Raw genomic sequence first — 19257 nt, 5'->3', positions numbered from 1 at the left:
TCCACTTTTTATTTATGTTTTTCTTTTTTTGGCACACAATCAGGATGTGTTTTCTTTTTTTCTTTTTTTTGTTTTGTTTTCTTACGCATGTAGTTACTCTATATTACTCTATAAATTCGCTGACGTTTATTTTGTGCACCATTAGAATCTGAAATGCCTAGTTGTACTTAGCTGTTTCTGTACTTTTTTTAATACTTTTTTATATATATAAATTTGAAGAATCTAATGACCATGGACAGTGCAACCATGAACTTTCACTGTAACCAATGCTGTTGTAACGCGCAAAATTGTGCATATGTGTGTGATCTGCTGTCAACCCTGTCGTTCGTGGGGGCTGAGACCTTTGTCAGGCTTTATGCCTTTAGTCTCAGCCTACCCTCGTTTGAATGAACGAGAAATAAAATTCAATTTCAATTTCAACTTAGTGAGAGTGAGTTGTTGTAAGGATGGCAAGAACAAAACGTGGTAAAGGCCCAAAGAATCAAGATAAGGCGCGACAATAAGGAAATTTCAACCAAACAAGTTATCATTACCTTTGGTACAAGCAACCTCCCTGAGACGATTGAAACCGGCTACTGTAAACTGCGTGTATGACCTTACATACCAAATCCGCGCCGATGTTTCAAGTGTCAGCGTTTTGGGCATGGGTCGCAAAGTTGCCGAGGCAACTTTGCGACCTGTGCCCTGTGCAAAATGTGCACCTGTGCAAAAGCACCTGTGGAAAATGTGCATCCAAAGACCATTCCTCAGAAGTGTGCACTTCCACAAACCACTGTGCCAACTGTGGCGGAGACCTCCCCGCCTACTCACGAACATGCCCGACATGGAAGAAAGAAAAAGACATAATAGAACTCAAAGTGAAACTAAACATCTCCTTTCCAGGAGCGCGCAAGCGTTTTCCTGCTTTCAATCAGTCTTATCCGTCCTACTCTGATGAGGCGCGCCGGGGGGCTGCACCACATCTTTCGGCGGCCAGCCGAGTCACACGGAGTGTGACAGTGGTCACGCCATCAGGTCCCCCTGGCAGGAGCAGCAAGCGCTGCTCCACCCCCAGCCAAGAAGGGCCAGCAGACTTCTGGCCCTGCAGGTTCCAGGGCCACTGCTCGTGCAGAAAGGCCCTAAAAACCCCCGAGTGTGCTTGCCGAGCGGGCGGCTTCCAGCGCCTCTGAAGAGGCGATGGAAGCAACCAACACTCCTCCGGTGTCTCAAACGCCGAAGGAACGGCGTAGCTCCACAGAGCCCGCCGGGAAAAAAGAAAAATCACGTATCACGGGGCCTGGAAAGGCCTCGTGAGCCTATTCAGTCTAGCTCTTGACAGACAGCAATATACGTTTCCAGTATGGCTACACAAATAATACATTGGAACGTTAGAGGTCTACTCCACAATCTGGACGACATAAAGGAACTCCTACACAAGTTCAATCCACGGGTTCTCTGTGTGCAAGAGACAAACCTCAATTCTACACACACAAACTTTCTGCGGCAATATGCCATTTACCGCAAAAACCGAAACGACGCTCTCGCCTCATCTGGCGGTGTCGCCATAATAGTCGATAAGGGTGTACCCTGCCAGCATTTAGAGCTTCAAACGCCTCTTCAGGCAGTTGCAGTCAGAGCAGTGTTTTTTGGTAAGCTGCTGACAATTACTTCTTTATACATTCCGCCAAGCTATCAACTCTCCAGAACAGAATTTGAAAGCTTTATTGCACAACTTCCGGAACCCTACATTGTCGTTGGAGACCTAAATGCACATAATACGTTGTGGGGCGACTCTCGATGTGATACCAGAGGGCGCCTGATAGAAAATTTCCTCTTATCTACAGGTGCATGTTTTGCTATATAAGAAACAACCAACCTTTTACAGCGTCGCAAACAAGACATTTTCATGCATAGGTTTAAGCATTGCGTCAAGCACAGTCGTGCCCTACTTGGAATGGAAGGTGGTTAACAATCCATACGGGAGTGACCATTTTCCGATTATCTGAATACTAACAAAACAAGACGAATTCTCACCACATGTGCCCCAGTGGGAAGTCGACTCATCGGAGTGGCAGCGATACCGAGACCTTACAGATTTGACCAGGGATAACATTCGTATGCTAAGTATTGACGATGCAGTGGCATACTTAACAGCAGCATTTATTCTGAATGCAGCGTCAATATGTATCCCGCAAACAAATGGATAGCCTTCTAAACGACGTGTTCCCTGGTGGAACGATGAATGTAGGGAAGCGCGAAGGAAACAAAATAAGGCTTGGTATCACCTCCGTAACTCTCCGACTACAGAACACCTCATCATATTCAAGAAAATAAAGTCGGAAGGTAGAAGAACGCACCGCCGCGCCAAAAGGGAAAGCTGGCAGAAATACATCTCCAGCATTAATTCTTATACAGACGAAAGGAAAGTCTGGAACAGGGTTAAGAAAATAAAAGGCCGCGAAACCCATCCTGTACCTTTAGTAAACACACAAGGAGACACACTTGAGGACCAGGCTGATTGTCTAGGAGCACATTTCGAGCACATTTCCAGTACATCCCATTACACAGATACATTTCTAAGATACCAGCGACAAGCAGAGCGACAACCTCGGGGGCGGAAAGACACAGCCAATGAAGCATACAATCGTCCTTTTAGCAGGGCGGAGTTTCAGGCTTCACTCAATTGTTGTAACAAGTCTGCTCCAGGAAGTGACAGAATACTTTACGAAATGATAAAACACTTACACCCTGAAATCCACAAAACACTACTGTCACTCTTTAACTACATGTTATCTGCCGGCTACATTCCGTCCGCCTGGAAAGAAGCAATCGTAATTCCTATTCTCAAAGAAGGCAAGGACCCTTCCTCGGCCAGTAACTAATAGGCCAATAGCTCCGACAAGTTGTATATGCAAACTCTTTGAAAAAATTATTAACCGGCGCCTCGTCCATTTTCTTGAAAGCAACAAAATACTCGATCGCTTATAATGCGGTTTCAGGGAAGGTAGATCCACAATAGATCACCTCGTCCGCATCGAGACCAATATCCGTGATGTCTTTGTACACAAACAGTTTTTCCTATCAGTATTTTTAGACATGGAGAAGGCATACGACACAACTTGGCGTTTTGGAATTCTCCGTGACCTGGCTGGAATGGGAGTCCGAGGCAATTTGTTAAATGTGATTCAGAGCTACCTCTCTGATCGCACGTTCCGTGTTAGAGTTCGTAACGTTCTGTCTCGACAATTCACGCAGGAGGCTGGTGTACCGCAAGGTGGTGTGCTGAGCTGTACTTTATTTATTGTCAAAATGAACTCGCTCCAAACTGGCATACCACGTACAATGTTTTATTCTCTTATGTGGATGACATCCAAATGGGTTTCAAATCATGTAATCTGAGTACCTGCGACCGACAAGTACAGCTTGCCTTAAATAAATTGTCTAAATGGGCGGACGAGAATGGTTTCAAGCTAAACCCGCAAAAAAGTACATGCGTACTCTTCTCCAACAAGAGAGGTGTACTACCAGACCCCGCTATAGACCTTCATGGGGAACGTCTATCTTTAAGCTCCGAGCATACATTCTTAGGTATCATCTTAGACAATAAAGTAACCTTTATTTCCCATCTGAAGTACCTTAAAGCGAAGTGCCTCAAGACTATGAACCTGTTGAAGCTGTTGTCACGCACATCCTGGGGAGCCGACAGAAGATGCCTCCTAAGCTTGTATAAAAAAGTCTAATACGACCACGCCTTGACTACGCAGCCATAGTCTATAATTCTGCTACACCTAGTGCTTTGAAAATGTTATATACTATCCACCACTTGAGTATCCGCCTTGCTACAGGCGCCTTCAGAACAAGTCCTGTACGAAGCCTGTACGTTGAATGTAATGAATGGTCTCTACACTTCCAAAGGACATATTTAAGCCTCTCCTACGCCTTGAAGGTGAAATCAGATGTAGATCATCCGTGCCATTCAATTGCTCGCGATTTGTCCACGACCAGGCTGTTCCATAACCGCTCAGCCACTAGGCCTCCTCTGTCTCTCCGGTTGGAAGCACTGTCCGAAGAAACAGACGTCCCTCTTCTAGAGAATGTCCTAATGACTCCTACTCGGCTTCCACCGCCTTGGGAGTGGCAGACTATCGAATGTGACATCTCTTTCGTAGAAATTTCAAAACAAGCACCTGAGGCACATATACATTCACATTTCCTTGAGCTTCAGGAGAAATATTCCTGTGCTGAGTTTTATACAGACGCTTCAAAGTCACCTGCCGGTGTTGCTTACGCAGCTGTAGGACCATCGCTTTTACAATCCGGTACACTTAACCCACATACCAGTATTTTTACGGCTGAAGCATACGCGATCCGCTCTGCAGTAAAACACATAACTGAAACGACTCTCACTAGGGCTGTTGTGTTCAAGGGCTCCTTGAGTGTAGTCCGAGCCCTAATGAGTTTAGGAAAACATAAAAACACTGTCTTTCACGAACTCTATGCATTGCTTGCTCAGCTTATATGAGCAAACAAGTAATCATCCTATGCTGGGTACCTAGACACAGTGGTATAAAAGGCAACGAAGATGCTGACGAGAACGCCACCTCGGTAGCTTTTAGCGACACTGACATAAACATACCCATTCCGGCCAGACATTAAACCATACTTACGGCATAAGCTGAAGAAGCACTGGTAGAAAGAGTGGGCCACCACGGTATCCAATAAACTGCACTTGATCAAACCTAAATTAGGGCACTGGATATCCGAAAAAACAGCACGATACAAAGAAGTGCTCCTTTGTCGATTAAGAATAGGTCACACCTTCGGCACCCACTCTTACCTATTGACTGGAAGTGATCCTCCATCATGTCGAAGGTGTGGCGACACCCTTACAGTGCTCCATGTCCTCGTCCAGTGCAGATGATGATGTGTAGTGTTTAATGGCGCAAGGGCCAGCTATGGCCAAAGAGCGCCATGACAAATGGTGATGGGTTCTGAATGTATTATGGATGGAGTGGACAGTAGGATGCAAATGGTACATAAAAGGTGGCTGTAAAGAGGCCTAAAACAAATCTCTATAAATTGCGTAAAATATGAGTGTTAAAATAATGACAAAGACTAATGATGTGAGCTATAAGCGTAAAGGTTTCGTTACAAAGCGGTGACATAATAAAGTATATGCAATAGCACTATTGCCTCAAGAGGTCCTTGAAATCAAGGACTGAGAGGCACGTGTTGTAAAATGTTTTTGCACTGCAGCTGCAGCCTGCAAGTCGAGACTGCGCTACAGATACCCTGGCCAGATGACTTGTAACGTGTTTACATCTCCTAAAAACTTTAAGGCGGCATTAAAATCAAAAAGCCGCTCATGGCTAAGAAAGAATGCTGGGTGAAGGGGGATGTGCTCACGACACGCGGGATAAAAGTACTTTTTCCCCTGAGCTTCTATTTCTGGGCACTGGATAAGAACATGGAGAACTGTAAGTATGTCGTCACACCTATCACATGTCGGAGGATCACTTCCTGTAAGGAGATACGAGTGTGTTCCATAGGTATGTCCTATCCTTAACCTGCAAAGAAGCACTTCCTTGTGTCTTGTTGTTTCCTCGGACATCCATTTCCCAATACTTGGCTTGATTACATGTAGCTTATTTTGCACTTGATTATCCCACTGCCTTTGCCAATATTTTCGTAATTCATGGCGCAAGAAAGGCTTTAGGTCAGTGGAAGGGATGGCTATGTTTCTGTTCGTATGTTCAAAAACTACTGAAGTGGCACTTTCGTCTGCAGCTACGTTGCCTTTAATGCCTATATGGCCAGGTACCCAGCATATTATGATTACTTGGTTGTCCTTGTAAGCTGAGCTTATCAAGCTGTACAGTTCGTTATAAACTGAATTCTTGTGTTTTCGTAGACTCATTAGACCTCTAACGACGCTCAATGAGTCTGTGAACACAATGGCTTTTGTAATATTCATTTGCTTTATGTGTTTGACTGCTGAAAGGATTGCGTATGCTTCCGCTGTAAAAATACTTGTATGCGGATTTAGTGCCCCGGACACTGAAAGAGACGGTCCCAAAGCTGCGTAAGCAACACCAGTAAACGATTTGGAGGCGTCCGTATAAAATTCACTGCAAGAATACTTCTCCCTAAGTTCAAGAAAATGCGAATGTATGTGTGCTTCAGGTGCCCATTTTGATATTTCTACGAAAGAGCTATCGCACTGGATGGTCTGCCACTGCCAAGGCGGTGGAAGCCTAGTAGGAGCCATTAGGACATTCTTTAGAAGAGGGACGCCTGTTTCTTCTGAAAGTGCTTCCAACCGATGTGACAAAGGAGGTCTAGTGGCCGGGCGGTTACGGAACAGCCTGGCCGTGGACAAGTCGCGAATGGTAGAATGACATGGATGCTGGCTATCTGATTCAACCTTCAGGGCGTAGGCAAAACTTAAGTAAGTCCTTTGGAGATGTAGTGACCACTCGTTTGATTCAACGTACAGGCTTTCTACAGGACTAGTCCTGAAGGCACCTGTAGCAAGACGGATGCCTAAGTGGTGAACGGAATCTAGAATCTTCAAAGCACTGCGTGCAGCGGAATTATATACTATAGCTCCGTAGTCGAGGCGCGACCTTATGAGACTTTTGTAGAGGCTCAAAAGGCATCTCCTGTCGCTTCCCCGTGATGTCCGGGACAATAGCTTCAGTAGATTCATTGTCTTCAAACACTTCGCTTTCAGATATTTCAAATGGGGGATAAATGTTAATTTAGAATCTAAAATGAGGCCTAAAAATTTATGTTCATGGCTCACAGATAGCCGCTGTCCATTAAGATGAATACAGGGGTCAGGTAGTATACCTCTCTTGTTCGAGAAAAGAACGCAAGTGCTTTTTTGAGGGTTCAGTTTAAATCCATTCTCGTCAGCCCATTTACATACTTTGTTTAACCCAAGCTGTACATGTCGCTCACAGATAGAAATGTTACATGATCTAAAACCTATTTGCACGTCATCCACATACACAGAATAAAACATTGTACGAGGTACGACAGCGTGGAGCCAGTTCATTTTCACAACGAAGAGAGTACAGCTCAGCACACCACCTTGAGGTACACCTGTTTCATGAGTAAATGGACGAGATAGGATATTGACAACCCTAACACGGAACGTGCGGTTAGATAGATAGCTTTGAATCACGTTCAACAGGTTGCCTCGGACTCCCATTCCAGCCAGATCAAGGAGAATTCCAAAACACCAAGTTGTGTCATATGCCTTCTCCATATCTAAAAATACCGATAATAAAAACTGTTTGTGCACGAAGGCATCTCGGATATTCGCCTCGATGCGGACAAGGTGATCAGTTGTGGATCTACCCTCCCTAAAACCACACTGCAAGGGGTCTATTATTTTGTTGATTTCAAGATAATGGATCAGGCGTCGATTTACCATTTTCTCAAAGAGTTTGCATAAGCAGCTTGTCAGGGCTATAGGCCTATAGCTGCTGGCCGAACACGGGTCCTTGCCTTCTTTAAGAATAGGTATTATGATTGCTTCCTTCCAGGCGGACGGAATATAGCTGGCAGAGAAAATGGCGTTGAAAAGCGATAGGAGTGTTTTGTGTGCTTCGGGGTGTAACTGTTTTATCATCTCGTAAACTATTCGATGTTTCCGGGGGCCGATTTATTACAACAATTTAGTGCAGCCTGAAATTCTGCCATGTTAAACGGACGGTTGTAAGGTTCATTTCTTTCTCCTTTCCGATCCAGAGGCAGTCGCTCTGCTTGTCGCTTGTGTCTCAGGAATGTATCTGAATAATGGGATGAACTGGAAATGTACTCAAAATGTTCTCCTAGAGAATTAGCTTGGGCTTCAAGAGTGTCTCCTTGTGTATTCACTAATGGTGGAGGGTGAGTTTCACGGCCTTTTATCTTGTTTACCCTTGTCCAAGCTTTTCTTTCATCTGTATAAGAATTGATGCTAGAGATGTATCTCTGCCAGCTTTCCCTTTTGGCACGGCGGCGTGTTCTTCTTCCTTCAGACTTTATTTTCTTGAAGCTTGTAAGATTCTCTGTAGTCGGAGAGTCGCGGAGGCGATTCCAAGCCTTATTTTGCTTCTTTCGCGCTTCCCTACATTCATCGTTCCACCAGGGAACACGTCGTTTGGAAGGCGCGCCATTTGTTTCGGGAAGCGTCCAGTGCAGAGAATTAGAAACTCAGCGTAAAAAGTACTTCCATTCTGCGTATCGCCAGCAAATTGCACTTCACCCAGCATTTTTTCTTAGTAACGAACCGCATTTTAACCTGGAAACAGTTTTTAGCTTTTTAGATGAAGTGAACGTCTTAGAAATAATTTGACCGGGTCATATGACCCTCGCCTTCAAGGCTGTAGCTGCAGTGACATTACTCTTTATAGAACATGCCTCTGAGCTCTCTACTTCAAGAGCCCTGTGGAGACAGTTGTTATTCTATGTCTTTATTAGATCAGTTTATCGTAGTGAAACTTTTATGTACTTTTTATTTTGTTATAAATCATTGTAATTATATTTTACGCAGTTTACAGCGACCCGTTCTTAGGCCTCTTTACAGCCACGCTACATTTACATTTGTAACTCAACTCAATGACTTCATTTATAATACAGGAACAATTCATTGTCATTTGTCATGGCGCTCTTTGGCCATACTTGGCCCTTGCGCCATTAAACGCCACACATCAATCAATTATCATTTCTCACAAATAAGGTGTATGAATTAGAAAACCGAAGCCATCTCAATAACCTTATTGTTTATGGTTTAGAAAAGTCGGGAAACGAGACGTTTGAAGAACTTGAGAAGATAAAGGACTACCTAATAACAAAGAAGATAGGTATAACGCCTACAGGTATTCAGACTTCATAGGATTGGGCGTAAATCTAATGGGAAATGTAGACCGGTTATTATAAAATTACTTGACTATCGAGAAAAACGTCCATTTTACATGCATCCCACAAACTAAAAGGCTCGTCGTTGTCTTTATCCGAAGACTTTTCAAAGCGCGTTCGTGATGTGCGTAAAGTTTTGTGGGACAGTGCAGCGGAAGAAAAAGCAAACGGCACTTAGTAAAGCGTCTTCGATAACATAAGCATAGACGGTGTTCTGTATGCCTGGGATACAGAGAAAAGAGGGCGTATCAGTTTGACCAAAAGGAAAAATAAGTGACAGACACAACATGATACTACGTCCTTGATAGTCCTGAACGTTAACTGGAGAAGTGTAATCAATACGGCAACCGAGCTTGAGGGGCTTCTTCTTTCTAACAATTCTGACATTCCTGTGCTGACTGAAACTTGGTTACATGATGGAATTTTTGACCGCGAATTCGTGCCTGCTGGGTACAATGTGTACTCCGCAAAGACCGCATTGGTAGAGGTGGTGGCGTCTGTATTATCTATAAAAAATCATTACGAGTTTTCAGGATGCCTGTTGTGTCAAATGTCGAGTGTATTTTTAGTAAGCTCATTGGGGTAGAATTAGCTACATCATTGGCGTGATGTACAGGCCCCCTTCCTCTTCCCTGTCAGTTTTGGATGATTTAAAAGTTCACATGAACACGTATATAAAACATGGCGATCTGGTAATTCTTGCTGGCGATTTCAACCTGCCTAATATTGACTGGTCCACAATGTCCCTCGTAAACCATAACGACAAAACAGGTGATGCTATATCCAACATAGCATTTGCTTTTGATTTATCTTAAGTTGTTGGCGAGTACACTAGGATAAACGACAGTATAAGTCTATACTAGATCTCTTTTTTGTGAGGGGATGTATTAGTACTAAATCAAAATGCGAAATTGTCACGGGAATCTCCGATCACAAGGCCGTGCTCCTTACTTTATCTGATACTGCTATCGACAGAAATCGAAAACCACTTTTGTTTTCTTAACTTCTCACGCGCAGATGACCCATCGATAGTCGATATCTTAGCCTTTAATTTTGATCGCTTTTCAAAGTCAACAGCAAATGTAGACGATTTGTGGATTTCCTTCAAGGATCTCGTATTGATGTGTATTGACCGTTTCGTGCCAAGCATTATTAAGAAGGTAAAACGTGAGAATCCCTGGATTTCTCGTACTTCAACATAAATGCGCAGAAAATTAGAACTATTGAAAAAGAAAAAGCAAGTAGTTAATCCTCCTAGGTGTCTGCAAGAAAAAAATTACGGTCTTACCGTTCAGTTAAAAAGTTTGCACGATCTTCGTTATTTGAACATAATAGTTGTTCCAAGTACAATCGCTACTGCGAAACCGTCGTGCAAACCAACTCTTCCATGTTTTCTTTTTTTTTCAGATGGCAGCACATTGGCATATGGAGCTGCAGTTTATGAACGAACAGAGGCAGATAATTCTGAAGGTACGTCGAGTGGTTATCGCGAAATCAAGAGTGGCACCACTGAAAAGGTTAATGCTTCCGCGATTAGAACAGTTGGGAGCTCTGACGGCAGCCCGGCTCATGCAGAGTGTGCAGAGAGACACATCGACAGACTACGAAACGCACTTCTGGTCCGACTCAACAGCCGTTCTTGACATGGACGCTTTGGTGCAGGTGAAAAAAATGTTGATATTCTTCTCTGTGGCATGACAGCACAAATAAATCGCCACAACGCTGCGTCTCATGGGACCTCGCTGCGTGCTTTGTCAACTTGGCTGATAATGTGTTGATTTAGCTTGTCTCGTTGTATGGTCCGATGTACAACTTTAGAAAATTGATGCACCTTTCGCGTCAAAAGTTTTAAGAACATTGTTATGTACTGGCGGTCCATTGAAGCCAGGAAGGTCACTGCGAAACACCTCAGAAAATCGTGAAGTGACGTCTTCAACATTCAGTTGCTGAATTCCATGCAGCCCAATGCCCAACGGCCTAAACCAGTTCCGCCCAAGCAAACTGTTACCGCTTCTCTTCACTACCAACAAAGGCAGCTTTGCCGTCCGACCCTTGAATTCCACCACAACACTTGCGCGACCAACTACAGGCAACGCCTCTTTTGACCAGGTTACGAGCGTTGTGCTTGACTCTCGAAGGGGTATTTTACTTTGCTTTCCCTCGATAGAGCGAAACGTTTCTTCACTCACAATTGAGCACGATGCTCCAGAATCAATTTCCATGGGTACATTCTGCCCTTCAATCTGTACTTCAACCATGAATTTTTTTCTTGCTCATTCACCTCGCAGAGGGAAAATAATTCGGTCATTTCGTAGGCGCCCTTGCTTTTACTCTCTTTTTTCTTCTGCTCGTGTGAAGTTTTTCTTTGAAACTTTCTAACTTCGTCTTTCGAACGACAGGCTTTCGCAATGTGTCCGATTTTCTTGCACTTGAAACATGCCGCCTTTCTAAAACTGCATAAATGCGGAGCGTGCTTACCGTTGCAGCGATAGCAACTGGACTCTTCCGCTGCGGTGTCTTGCTTCGTGCGAGTTGCTTGAATTAGGCCCTGGCTGTCTTTTGTCTCGTCTCGTCCCTGGTTGCGTATGTCTCGCTGCTGCTTTGCTGTAGCCTCAGCTTTCACGGCCATGTCGTACGCGACCTGGAACGTAAGGTTGGGCTCGGCGAGAAGTCTCTGCTGGACTGCTTCGTTCTTGATGCCGCACACGAAACGATCTCGCATCATGACGTCCAGCGGTAGTTGCTTGTCACCAAAACCGCAGTCTTCCTTTAGCTTCCGCAGAGCCGTGACGTAGTCTGCCACCGATTCATCAGCCGCCTGGTTTCTCCTGTAGAACAAAAACCTTGCGTGCAGCTCGGAAGGCCTCGGATGCAGGTGCTTGCGAACGGCCGTCTTGATTTCGTCGTAGCTTGCCATGGTCGGTCTTACTGGCTTCACCAGGGTTACGATGAGCCCGTACGCTGCTTCGCCGCAACAACTCAGCAGAACTGCTCTTTTCTGCTCGTCCGTTGTTATCTTGTTCGCGTCGCAAAACATTTCCAACCGCTCGACGTACTCATCCCAAGACGCGCCCGTGCCAAGACGATACTCGCCGATCTTGCCGACAGCCATCCCGCCTTCTTTAACGGCGGCCTCGCCGGGCCGGTCCGCCTCGTCGCCAATGTAGTAAATCAGTCGGACGCCCAGTGGTGAAATGAACGTAGGTTTATTGACGCACACTCCATTTATAGCATGAGTGAAACTCGTGATAAGGCCACCGCTGCTTGCGTGGGTGATAAGCGATGAAATGTACATGTGACGTCAGTACATAACAAACATTAAACCCGCAATGTTCCGGAATTGGAAATCTAAAGCGGGAATTTGGAAGTGTCAGTGCACCTTTCGCGTCAAAAGTTTGACAACACTCGAAAGTGCGTTCGTGTTGCAGTGTGGACCATCTGGGAACATCCCCCCCCCCTTCTTCAGTGGGGATGAGGTGTTGCACACGGGCGAATGCGTCTGTCTTCACCAAGCGCCGAAGCCCGGCGAATCTGTTCAGCGTGATAATGTGCCGTCGCGCATGGCTGTTATCTTGAGGTGGTTGTGTTTTCCTGTGTCGTGTTGTCAAGGGGTCGGAAGAAGATTGAGAGACGTCTGAAGCTGGCGAGTACTAATGAACAACACGTTTATTGTACGCCATGTTAGTCTCTTCTCCCCAAGCCCCTTGTAGCCGTCCCAGCCTTCCTAGCGGTGGGGCTCCCAACCAGGTATGTGGCGCCCTCTCTGGAAAGCGTCAGGAGTTCCCATAACACGACACCTTCCCCTTTTGAGAAGACAAGCCCTCAGCTTGCTCATAGGTTCAGGCGTTGCGGTGGTCTAATGGCTCGGCCACTGCGGGTGGTGTAGTTGGCTTCTTCAGAACAGCCCGTTCCTGCTTGGTTCGGTGGTGCAGCTTCTGGAACTCCTTGCAGATGTGCTTTTGTGCGACGAACGTTTTCTTTGGCCGTTTGCACAACATACGATCTCGGTGCGGTTGACTCTCCAACGATGGTTCCTTGTTGTTGGTTCCCTTCTCTGATCTGAACAACTGTACCTGGCTTTAGCGGTGGCCTGTCTCTTGTTTTACGCCTCCTGTTGTAGAGTTTGGCTTCATTGTTTTGCCTGGAACTGATTCTGGTATTCCCACTTGGGCTCAAGTATTTCAGGCAGAGTAGGGACGTTTGTTTTGAGCTTGCGGCCCATGAGAAGCTCAGCTGGCGAGTAACCCTCGGGTCCAGGTGTAGCTCTGTGGACAAAGAGGCATTCCGCAACATTCGTGGATTCACGGATGATGTTCTTGGCAGTCTGGACTGCTCTCTCAGCTTCACCATTGCTTTGCGCGTAATGCGGGCTGGAGGTCACATGTCTTACACCCCAACTGCTCATAAATTGCAGGAACTCGAGTGAGCTGTACTGCGGGCCATTGTCGGACCTCAAAATGTCCGTAATGCCATAGCGAGCGAACAAATTACTAAGGAACTGCACCACATGTTTGGTTTGCGTTCCACAAAGCTCTTCCAGTTCAAAAAACCTTGAGTAGTAGTCAACAGCTACTATGTAGTTCCTCCCTTCGTGGTGGAACAAGTCTGTACCTACCACTTGCCACGGGCGTTCTGGGATTGGTGTCTGAAGCAAGTCTTCATTTGCCACAGGACGGTGCTTTGTGCAGGTTGCGCATCTCCTCACGTACGTTTCAACGTCCTGGCTGATTGCTGGCCACCACGAAGACTCCCGTGCTCTTGCTCGGCATCTCACAACGCCTTGGTGTCCAGTGCGTAGTCGCTGCAGAACTTCTTTGCGTAATGAAGGGGGAAAGACTATCCTTGTGCCCCGAAGTAAAAGTCCCTGTACGACAGACAGTTCATCGGCCACACTTGCATACTTGCGCACCTCAGGTGCCAGCATTTCTGCTTTTGGCCATTTGGTAGTGCAGTAGTGCATGACCAGTGATGTCGTTGCATCTTTTTGCAGCTCGATCTTGGACCTGTTCAGCATCTCAGTTGATGCTGGCAGCTGCTCAATGGTCAGAAGTTCATACTCTTCTATGACGGATGCAAGGTGTTTGCCGGAGCACTGCAGCGGTTTGCGCGACAAGACATCAGCTGTGTGCATGTCCTTTCCTGGTATGTGTGAAATCGTGAAGTCATACTCAAGCACACGCATGCGAAAGCGCTGCAGTCGTGGTGTCATTTCGTCAATGCGTTTTGTTGAGAACAAAGGCACCAAGGGTTTGTGATCAGTCTCTATACTGAACTGCAGACCGAGCACATACATCCTGAAACGTTCACACGCCCATGTTATGGCAAGTGCCTCCTTCTCCACCTGAGCATACTTTTGTTCTGTCGGTGTCATTGCCCTGGAAGCGTATGCCACTGGCTGCCGCTTGCCGTCATTTGTTTGGAGCAGAACAGCTCCCAAGCCATAGGAGGAGGCATCAGCTGATATCGTCAGAGGCCTTTGTGAATCGTAGTAGCACAACACTGGTTTTGTCGTTAGGTCATCCTTGACCCGATAGAAGGCTTCTTGTTGAGTCTGGTGCCAAACCCAAACTGCTTCATCCAGCAGCAGGTCTCGCAAAGGTTTTGTATTCTCGGCCAGTCCCGGGAGAAATTTTGCCAGCTGGTTGACCATGCCCAGGAACGACCTGAGCTCGGTGGTGTTCTCTGGCAGTGGCATCTTTCTGATGGCTTCAGTTTTCTCCTGGTCACCAGCGATACCCGCTTCATTCAAGATGTGCCCGAGAAACTTGACTCTTCTTTTGCTGAATTCACACTTGTGTGGATTTAGAGTCATTCCTGCGCCCTTGAGCCTCTGAAGCAGTGCTGTGAGGTTTGCGTTGTGCTCCACCTGGTTCTTCCCATAAACGACGACGTCGTCCTGGTGGCATGCTATTCCGGGGAGTCCCTCAAGAATGCGAAGCATCTCTCGCTGAAAGAACTCTGGCGCTGTCGCAATGCCAAAAGGTAATCGCAGGAACTGAAATCTCCCAAACGGCGTGATAAATGTGGTCAAGTCCTGCGACTCTGGTGCGAGGGGTGTCTGCCAGTAGCCAGAATTTGCATCAAGCTTGCTGAAAACTTTTGCATTGGCCAGCTTCGCCAAGTTTTCTTCAACTGTAGGCATGATGACCCTTTCCCGGATCAGCTGGCGGTTCAATTCAGTGTAGTCAATGCAGATTCTGATCTCTCCATTCTGTTTCGCTGAAATGACCATAGGTGCACACCATGGTGTCGCATGGTAAACCTGCTGGATCACTCCAAGATCCTTCATTCTCCGTAGTTCTTGTTCGACTTTAGGCTGGAGTGGAACAGCCACTCGTCGAGGCGTTGTCACTGCATACGGCGTAGCATTTGCTTTGAGTGTCACCTTGTAGACAGTTTTCATTTTACCAAGTCCTGTGAAGAGTTGGGAGAACTCTGGTCTTGCCTCGGGTTCCAGGGTGTCTGTCTCGCTGACCTCACCAAGAAACACTTCCTCCGTGTTTGCTGTCCTTGATTTCTTTGTGCTGGATCCGAACGCCCTTTGCCCTATAGGTTGCTGGCGTCCCGACAAGCATACTTTTGCATAGTGACCAGTTTTCCCACAGTTGTTGCAGAGCTTTCCGAAGGCTGGACACTGCTTCTTGAAATGCTGCTGTGTACTGCCGCACCACCTGCACAAATTTCGTCCAGTGAAGTGCACCGCTGGAGGTTTGGCTGGTTTCCGCTGCGCGCCTCCATGGTTGCGGCGTTCTTTTGAGCGTCGGAGCTCGTCGACCGAAGCACCGCGTCTGTTGCGTCGCGTAGCTCGTTTTGTTGCTTTTTGACGAATTCGGAGTTCCGTGCAATTTTCACTGCAGACTGAAGTGTGAGTTTCGAGTCTAGTTGCAGCTTTTCACTTAGACCGAGGTCCAAAAGTCCACAACCAACCGGTCACGAATGAGGTCGTCTTTCAGTGAACCGTATTCACACGTATCAGCGAGGTTGTGCAGGTCTGTGATAAACGATTCGACCGACTCGTTCGCTTCCTGCTTACGGCGATTAAACTTGGCCCTCTCGAAAATGACGTTTGTGCACGGTATGAAGTGTCCCTCGAACTTGCGTTTCACTGTTGCGTAGTCCGCGAGGTCGGCGTCTGTTAGGCTTAGTGACGCCAATACGTCTTCGGCTTCCTTCCCCATCGCGTACACGAAAGTTCACCTGTGTTTCAACATCACGAAGGTGAAGTCCTGACACAATGCGATAGCGTTCCCACCTTGCGATCCAACGTTTCCATTCATTCGGGTCTCGGAAATCCAACTTCTCTGGCAGTTCGACGGCGAACGGGTTGAAAAAGCTGGCGTCATTTTGCCGGCCCGCTGCCGCTGCTTGTTGAGCGTCGTTTTCCCTTCCGTCTGGCATGTTGGTCGTTTCGTGGCTCTCACCGGGTGCTAGGCGACTTCTTGTTTACCGCTGCCACCATGTCGTGTTGTCGAGGGGTTGGAAGAAGATTGAGAGACGTCTGAAGCTGGCGAGTACTAATGAACAACACGTTTATTGTACGCCATGTTAGTCTCTTCTCCCCAAGCCCCTTGTAGCCGTCCCAGCCTTCCTAGCGGTGGGGCTCCCAACCAGGTATGTGGCGCCCTCTCTGGAAAGCGTCAGGAGTTCCCATAACACGACACCCTGTACCCTCGTGAAGGCTTGGCTGTTAAAAAGGATAGCGGTCCCACGCCGACGGCATTCTGTGTATCTAACGGCAGCAGTTATGCCGGATTAAAAACGTTTTTCATCGTCCGGCGTGGTGTTCCTGTCTCGGCTCAGAGACAGGAACATGGATCACTTTTCCCTTGGACAGTTTGTTGGATCTTTCAGGGTGTATTGGTAATGTGAGTGGTCTTGATAATTTTGTGATCGGGCGCTACTGTTGCTGCAGCTTCAAGTGGAACCTGCAGTATGGGTCTGCAGAAGACCTACAGTATTGATAAATAAATAAAACACAAGGGGCGCGCCATTGACGCCGGAGTAAGGTGAGGTTCTTGTGTGGCTTCGTCTTCAAAATGCATTTATGCGCTTATGAAATGCCTTTCCGTGCTCAGTCTGTTGTTTACTTTTTCAAGGCCTGGTAGCCGTGGCTCCTGTAAAATCATCGTCACCGACACACAGTATGATCATATCTATTTTTCCACAGCATTGTTCAGCTTCGAGCACTACTATTTTTGGTTCTGCAGTACTTACCGTATTTGCCAGAGTCTAACGCACACCCAAGTTTTGCGGGCTTAAAAAATGATAAAAATGCATCTGAATATAATGCACTCCCAATTAACGAAATAACATCATAGCCTGGCCACACGTTCGCTTTAAAAAAAATATAGACAGAATTGACCTTCGCAGAAGGGTTTTGTTTATTGAGCTTTCAGAATGAAAGCGGCATGCCACCATTTGCTCTTTATTGACTACACACACTGAGTACACAGGAGCAAAATTATCACGCGAGCACTTTTAAAGACACTACCATCAATTCTGCGATGTCTTACGCGACGCTACACCGGACCTGTGGTAGTATGCGGCCGACGCTATTCCTGAGACCGTGCATAGTTATTAGCGAGTTCGGCACAGCGGCAGAAATGCAGGCAGTTGTGCACGGCGACGCGTACAGTGCTGAGTCGCGTGAAATACTGCAAACGTTATATGACAAGTAACTGACAGAAACCACTGAAGATCGAAATTGAGCACAAAATGAACTAGCAGCAATGTTTACGAAACAAACGTGCTCTGTGGCAATCTTGTGATGGCGATGACACTGTCTCTGCCGTAGGCTGTTGCCAATGCTGTGAACGTGGTTTTGGTGTCGTATTCGATTTTGACGTGCAGCCAATTTTCGGGCCTATTTCTTTGAGAAAAAGTGCGCATTAGATTCGGGTAAACAATGTAACACACTCTGTGATATTCACTCACGCTCAGCAAAGCGCAATCGCTGCCATGAGTTCACCAATTCATTCGTGTACAAACCACTTGTCATCATGCCATTTCACTGTTTTTATTTTCTTGAATGATATATGCGAGAGCATGCCATTCAAAAGCATCAAACTGAATTTTGCTTCGTGTTGCGCCTGGACTTGATTGGTTTTGTCTTTGTACGTTTTATCACGAATGGTAGCAATCACAAGGACAGACTGCGCGCACACAATTTGGGACGCGCGGAAAACGAAGAAGCGCATCAGGCGAGCGCACGATAACAAAAAAAGAAAAAAGGCGGCGTCACTACACTAAAACTTTCAAGGAAAAAGAGAGGAAAAAACGTCATGGCATGACACCGGGCCGACAAGGTGCACATTCATACATTCAATACGCGGATATTGTGACATTTGCTAGTTTATTTATTAATGCCACAAGTTGGCCTCAAGCAAGTGCATCTATGCGGAATATCAGGTAATTAAAGTGCTACTAACACGTTCAGGGTCTTTCTGTTAAATATGCCTACGTGCGCTCACGCACTGCTCAAGATCACAACACACGAAAAGTACGGTTCGCGTTAGCAGGCCTTGCAAACTGTGCTAAGATGCGCAACATCAAATTTATTTAAATTGTTTGAGTGCTCCCTAATATGTTCATTTAAAGGGACACGAAAGACAAATACGATGTCGACGTGGACTGTTAAATTACATTCCTTGAACCACCTCACAGCGCTTGTTTCGCGCCAAGACACAACTTAGTTTACGAGAAACTTCCATCTAAAGGGTACGCCGTACTTCTAGCGCAATTCAGAACACCCGCTCCCGAGCAGGGAGCGGACACGTTGCAACTTGCAAAAGTCATCACCGCCCAGCTCCCGGAAAGCGAGGACTAATTTCGGTTTCAAGGAACATGCGCGCTCGTAGCGGTTGCCGGACATCTTATGCTATCTTTTTATTTCTCTTTTTGTGAATTTTAAATCGGCCGAAGCGCGGGAAGTGGTTGTCTTCGTGCATCCGTCGAGCGTGCCTCCGGTCACTCATGCCATTCGCTACGCGATATCAAAAGTGGGATCGCGCTCGGTCACCTGCTTCGGTTATCGTGTCAAGTAAGAAGATGGGAAAGATAATACAGATAAGCTTGACCAGCATGCAAGGAACGGAAGACGCAGGAAACCAGGGCAACCAAGTATTAGACGAAGATGGCTAAATCAGGGCATCACAAGTATTGTGCGGCTGTGTGGTGTTCTAACACAGGAATTTCCAGTTATACGAAGTTGGGGCTCGGCCTGTAGGGTTGGCACCGTAATTAGACGTGGCAGTCCCGTTATGGCCGGCATGGCTTCGTGATTATGGTCTCAAGGAATGTCTTCGGTAGATGGTGAAACTGAGCCCGGTAGACGAGTCGTGGTTGCAGTACCGCACGGACGACGAAACG

The 19257-nt window shown here is 46.5% G+C and overlaps 2 protein-coding genes across 2 annotated transcripts; both read right to left on the bottom strand.

The window, feature by feature from the left end:
* Positions 1 to 925: 925 nt before the first annotated feature.
* Positions 926 to 12100, bottom strand: LOC125943950 (uncharacterized). The gene is made up of 2 exons (XM_049663543.1): positions 11079 to 12100; positions 926 to 1118 (listed from the first exon to the last, which is right to left on the bottom strand). Exons 1-2 carry the CDS (start codon positions 11999 to 12001, stop codon positions 926 to 928), a joined length of 1116 nt encoding a protein of 371 aa, XP_049519500.1. The 5' UTR covers positions 12002 to 12100.
* A 918-nt stretch (positions 12101 to 13018) lies between these two features.
* LOC119446723 (uncharacterized protein K02A2.6-like) lies at positions 13019 to 16287 on the bottom strand. The gene is made up of 2 exons (XM_037711249.1): positions 16142 to 16287; positions 13019 to 15560 (listed from the first exon to the last, which is right to left on the bottom strand). The coding sequence occupies exons 1-2, from the start codon at positions 16285 to 16287 to the stop codon at positions 13019 to 13021; spliced, it is 2688 nt and encodes an 895-aa protein (XP_037567177.1).
* Between the last annotated feature and the right edge of the window lie 2970 nt (positions 16288 to 19257).

Source organism: Dermacentor silvarum, chromosome 1 (genome assembly GCF_013339745.2).
Source record: "Dermacentor silvarum isolate Dsil-2018 chromosome 1, BIME_Dsil_1.4, whole genome shotgun sequence".
Lineage (NCBI taxonomy): Eukaryota > Metazoa > Arthropoda > Arachnida > Ixodida > Ixodidae > Dermacentor > Dermacentor silvarum.
The sequence above is the reverse complement of the archived record's forward strand: the minus strand, read 5'-3'. Positions and strand labels throughout refer to the sequence as shown.